At 31.8% G+C, this 5,599-nt stretch overlaps 1 protein-coding gene across 1 annotated transcript; it reads left to right on the forward strand.

Moving 5' to 3' along the window:
• Positions 1–2,737: 2,737 nt before the first annotated feature.
• Positions 2,738–4,927, forward strand: LOC128396024 (POU domain, class 4, transcription factor 2-like). Its single transcript, XM_053356573.1, has one exon. It carries the CDS (start codon positions 3,424–3,426, stop codon positions 4,192–4,194), a length of 771 nt encoding a protein of 256 aa, XP_053212548.1. The 5' UTR covers positions 2,738–3,423; the 3' UTR covers positions 4,195–4,927.
• The last annotated feature ends 672 nt before the right edge of the window (positions 4,928–5,599 follow it).

Genomic DNA, 5,599 nt, shown 5'->3' on the forward strand with positions numbered 1-5,599 from the left:
ATACACTCCTGATCACGAATGAGAAACAAAACAAAATCATAGGCTTGGTCATCTCCATCTCCATCATCATCATCATAATCTTGCCACTTTCATCTTCATCTTTATCTTCATCATCTCTCCTTTAACCTTCATCCCAATCAATCTGGAAACTGATGTAACCTTAAGACGAAAATAGAAAACAAAAACATGGCCTCATCCCGAAAGGTATAAAGAGGCAACCTTAAAGTTTAGAACTACAGAAAGAAAAAAAAAATTAACAAGGTAATCATATCAATAGATAATAGCGGTTAATAGAAGTGATATTAGGCCGCCATCTTGGAAATACCTTTAAACCCATTTTCCCTCCTTATACTCCTCTCCAATCTCCTCCTCTCATCCTAATTACTTACCTGTGGGTTTTTGTAATAAGATGATGATGAGACCATCTCACTGATGAAATACAAATGATAATAAAACCTAAAAAGAAAACTTCATCTTCATAATAATAATGATTTTTTTGTTCTTTTCCTTTTGAAGGTCACATAATTTCTCAACCTTTACCTGTCAGGTAAATTTCAACTGAGAGGAAACAAAAAAATGTTAATTATGATGGAAAACTGATAAATGGTGATTAGGTTGATAATTTGAAAAGTGATTAACTTAATCACTTCAACTTATCATCATTGATTGTTGGTTTCATTGTGAATATTTCTCTCTCTTTCTCTGAATAAATCCCAAGCATACTTACCTGGATTATGATTTCTTATCATGATGATCATGATAGTAAAGAGTAGAGAGAGAGAGAGAGAGAGAGAGAGAGAGTAAATTTTTGCCACTACCTGACTGACCAACTGATAAATTGACCATGATAATGAAACAATAATATGTACCTATCATTAAAATACACACGAGCTGTTTAGATATATACATCAGTCATCATGGTCAGGGGTCAAAGTCACCTAGAGTTAGAGGTCAAAGGTAGCCTACAATAATAACAAATGCAGTTAATGATAATTATTATTATTAGTTGAAAAGAGATGCAATAAAAACTGAACAATCAGTGTAAATGTTTAATTGAAAAGAGAGAGAGAGAGAGAGAGAGAGAACTGACCAAAGGTACAGAAAAAAATACTGACCCATTGTAAATCTTGTTGTTTGTTGTAAAAGCGCAAGCTGAACAAAAAAAATCCTATGAGGATTACAGATGATGATAATGATAATGATGGTACTGATGGTGACCTGTGGTTACCTGTAAGTCTTGTTAACCTTTAACCTCATCTTAACCTTTTTCCTTCAGCATTTTCCTATTCTTAAACATTAGGAAGCGTAAAATTATTAGGCCTTAACCTTGTAAAAATGTGTGTCAACATGAGGTCCAATCAATATCACTCACCTGAAGTTTTCCTCCTCCTCCTCCTCCCTCCCTTTATCATCCTCATCCTCATCCTCATCTTCAACAACAACAACATGAAATTATCAAGACCATCATCAAGTTAATATCAATTTAGGGAAAAATATTTGATGATATTAATACACACAAAAGGTAAGATGTTCACAAGGATGGATGAGCAAAAAGATAGACAGAGGATGAAGATGCGATGATGATAAGATAAAAAAGGTAAAAGGCCATTCCCCTTGAATTCCCGTTGATTTTGCCCTTTTACCTTTACCTTTAAATATTACATTCTAATCTTGATTACTAAAGTGAATGAGAGAGTGAAAAAAAAGTTGATCTCATCCTCATCATCATGAAGATTATCATTAACTTACCTGAGTAACAAATCAACTTAGTAATTCATCTAACATGAAGTGAAAAAATTTTTCTTCCACACCAACAATTTGCTTCCTTGATTGTGAACAATTTAAACTCACATACTAATAATAATCACCATCACCATCATCCTCATCATCTTCAAACCTCCCTCATTACGCCAACGGGTTCATGATGATTATTCAACTGAATCTCGGCATGAAATCCCCATGGTGTCTTCCTATTGGCACCTTAACTTAAATCTGAAAACAAACCAGAATTCAATTTAAATGATTCCCGTCATCAACAATCAAATTCACTTGATTAATTACCTTTCTCTTGACCACAGGTAAGTAATGATAAGATGGTCAAACATAATTAACTTGATGAGAAAATGAATTAAAAAATTATTCCATTGGGATAAAATCATTTATGTAAACACATACAGTGAATTTATAATCAAAGTGCCAACGGTTTTTTTTTCATTGATAATTATTTTTACCTTTCACTTATTCAGTTAATCAACAATTAACTCAGAAATTAACAATTAAATCAACTGTTTGTTTCTAACCTTTGATCATCAATGAAATTACAATTAACTGATTCATCAGATATTATTTTGTTTTTCATTCTCAACAATCAATCAATAAACACTTTCAACTGATTATCAATTGTTAATCATTATCATTGTAAAATTAATTGCAAATGATTAATGATAATCGTTTTTTATTGTTATTTATTTTTCAAGTTCATGAACAATGATTAATATGATTGTTTTAAAAGCTAATCAATTGTAACTGATTATGATTAATGAAAAGACCAAAAAATATTGATCATCATCATGAATAGATTTCTGTTAATTGTTAATACATGAAAGTGAAATTGACAAAATCAGTTGGTAACAACAATTACAGAATAGAGAGAGAGAGAGAGAGAGAGAGAGAGAGAGAGAGAGAGAGAGAGAGAGAGAGAGAGAAGAGTATAAGTGAAAACAGTAATTGAAACCGAATCAATTTTAATTGTTCCATGAAAACATGAAAAAAGTTCAATCGTAGATTCAGTTTACTGGTTTTAACGTTAATCCGGTTGACAGGATTAGTCCAACTAAGGATAATGAGGATTGTTTAATTGAAAGAAACGCCTTCAAAATGGAAACCCGATTCATGTGTCTGTGTGCCTGGTTTACCATTCTCCCGCTTTCTCCCTCTCCTCATCTTCCTCTTTTTCCCCTTATCTTCATCTTCTCTCTCTCTCTCTCTCTCTCTTTTCTCCCTTTTATCATCATTTTCCTCTTTCTTTCACTCATTTCAGTTTTTCTATGGCGCAAATTGAGTCAACTTGAATTCTCATTTTTTTCTCTGTTTTTTTCTCTCTCTCATCACAAACTCATCATCATTATCATCTCTCAAATTCGAGTCTCTCACTCACTCACTATCTCTCTCATACTCTCTCTCTCTCTCTCTCATGTGTCTCTATCAAATTGGATCATGTTCATTTACCATTGATCATCATCTTCAATTGAAGTGATTACTTGTTTTCATCAATCTCGATTATAATTGTTTTCTCATCTCATCCTAATTGTCTTATTGTTAATCTCAACAAATTTTGTTCTCAAAAGTTTTTCCTAACAGTTATTGATTAACATTAATCTCTTACCCGGTGTTCATAATCCGTCCAATTGAATTAATCACATCATGAAACCTGCAAAGTTACCTGGAGTTGAAAAGTTCAAATTCTGGGATAAATCATTATTGGAAGATGATGATGATGAAGATGATGATAGTAGTAGTATCAATGACAATGACAGTTTGGACAGTGGCGGTGGCGGCGGTGGGTCAAGTGTTAAAAAGTTGACCTCAAAAAGTGTTACCAGTAGTCCCGGTGGTGGTAGCGGTGATAGTATTGATGGTGTTGGTCAAGGTGCTGGTCAAGGTGAGGATAATATATTTATCCGTGGTTATGTGATACGTAATACTTGCTCAAGTTTACAATCCTCAAAAAAGTCAGTTCTTTGTGATATAATTGATTCAACTGAATCAACTGAACAACATCATTCATTACCTTTATATCAAACCTGTCATCCTGCCGCTTGTCATCTTGTCCATCATCATAATAATCATCATTCTAATCATCATCATCATCATTATCATTATCGTCGTAAGGTAATCCTACCAATATCCTCACGATTAGCAGCCAAAGTGTTAACATCAACTGATCTCCCATTGGATTTATTTGATATTCGTGATCATTATAAATCAACACGATTAAGAGATGTTGTTGTCGGGATGACCACTAGTGGTAATTTGATTGCAGGTGTTGATGGTGGACTTGTTGGTAGTAAAGGTGATGGGGCAAGTGCTGGACGTGCGACACTTCAACCTAAACGATACATCAACAATAACAACAACAACAATAATAATAATAATAATATATTTATTCATAAAGATACAGATGATAATTGTTGATGTTGGTCAACGATTTAACATCCACACTGACCATAAGGTTTTTCTTCAATCTCTTCCTCCTTTTGTACAGTGTCAACATTTTCTGTCTCACTTTACTTATCCACCCCGTCACTTTGGGTATTGACAAAGGAGGAGGAGGATTAGTAGCGAGGAGGGATAATGTTACTTTCATCTGGACACTGAGAGAGAGAGAGAGAGATGATTTTACTTGTTGTTGTCTCATCTTTTTACATATTCACATTTTTGACCTGAGGTCATTTTCTTAAGGTCATCATCATCTTAAAGTATTTTCAAGTTGTTTGCTTACCTTTGTTGTACATCCCTAAGGTATGTAAATGATGCGGATCAAAGATGCGGATAAAGATGATCATATAAATGGATGATTACATGATGATGATGATGATTGACAGATTATAATCATTGTTATGGATTAACAATCAGACCAAAATAAACAACGAAAATTAAACCATCTGGTACAACAATCAATTGGTACAATCAGTGAATTTGACAAAACCATCAACAACAAGTAAATCAAATCAAAATGGATCTCGATTATTATTAAATCAACAATCAACTCATCTCACAATCAAACAACATCACAATCTTGCAATTAAGTCACTATGTATATAAATTATTTACTATGTATCAATATTACCAATCCGATTTGTAAATCAGCTTAAATTGAAACAATTTAGAAACTAAATTAAATCAATTTGTTTTTGTGTACAATTTAGTTCTTGTCAAATTGTCTCCTTAATTGTTTAACCTACAACCAAAAACGGTTTTAATGTTGATAACAATTTACATTAACAAGGAAATCGTAACAATTTAACCTTAACATTGATATTATTCATTATAATCTAAATAATATTATGCTAATTGTTTGGGTTAATTAAACAAAACAAAAAATGATGTTTAGATAATTGTTTAACTCAATTTACAATCACTGTGATTGTGATTTAGTTGATTGTTATTGTTTTTTTATATTGGTAATGTTAATTAACAGAACAATTTAATTTTAAAGAATTAGTTTCTCATGGTTAATTAGTTAATTCTTTAAGGATAAAAACAATTGGAAATATGATAAGTATAACAAATCGGTTAATAAAATTGGTTTTAAATAAGATTATCAAATGATTTAGATTGATCAGATTAACAGAATTGGTGAAAAAAAAATCAAATGAGGAAATTAAATTGCTTTTAATTTGGTCATGATTAAAGGGGATAATCATCAATTGGCAAGTTAATTGTAATAATAACAGTTAATTATTTAAACTGTATTATTTTGTTTCTGGTTTGTTAATCCAATTGGATCCTATTAACCCTTGACAACAATTAACTGTTGGATCAACAAAAAAATAAGTTCAATATCACAAATGATTTGATTTGAACGACAACAAGAAAA

This window comes from Panonychus citri, unplaced genomic scaffold (assembly GCF_014898815.1).
Source record: "Panonychus citri isolate SS breed McGregor unplaced genomic scaffold, ASM1489881v1 Contig00001, whole genome shotgun sequence".
Taxonomy (NCBI): Eukaryota; Metazoa; Arthropoda; class Arachnida; order Trombidiformes; family Tetranychidae; genus Panonychus; species Panonychus citri.

Excerpts from the sequence above, each read along its gene's own strand:
- LOC128396024 (XM_053356573.1), top strand. The coding sequence starts at position 3,424 with ATGAAACCTGCAAAGTTACCTGGAGTTGAAAAGTTCAAATTCTGGGAT.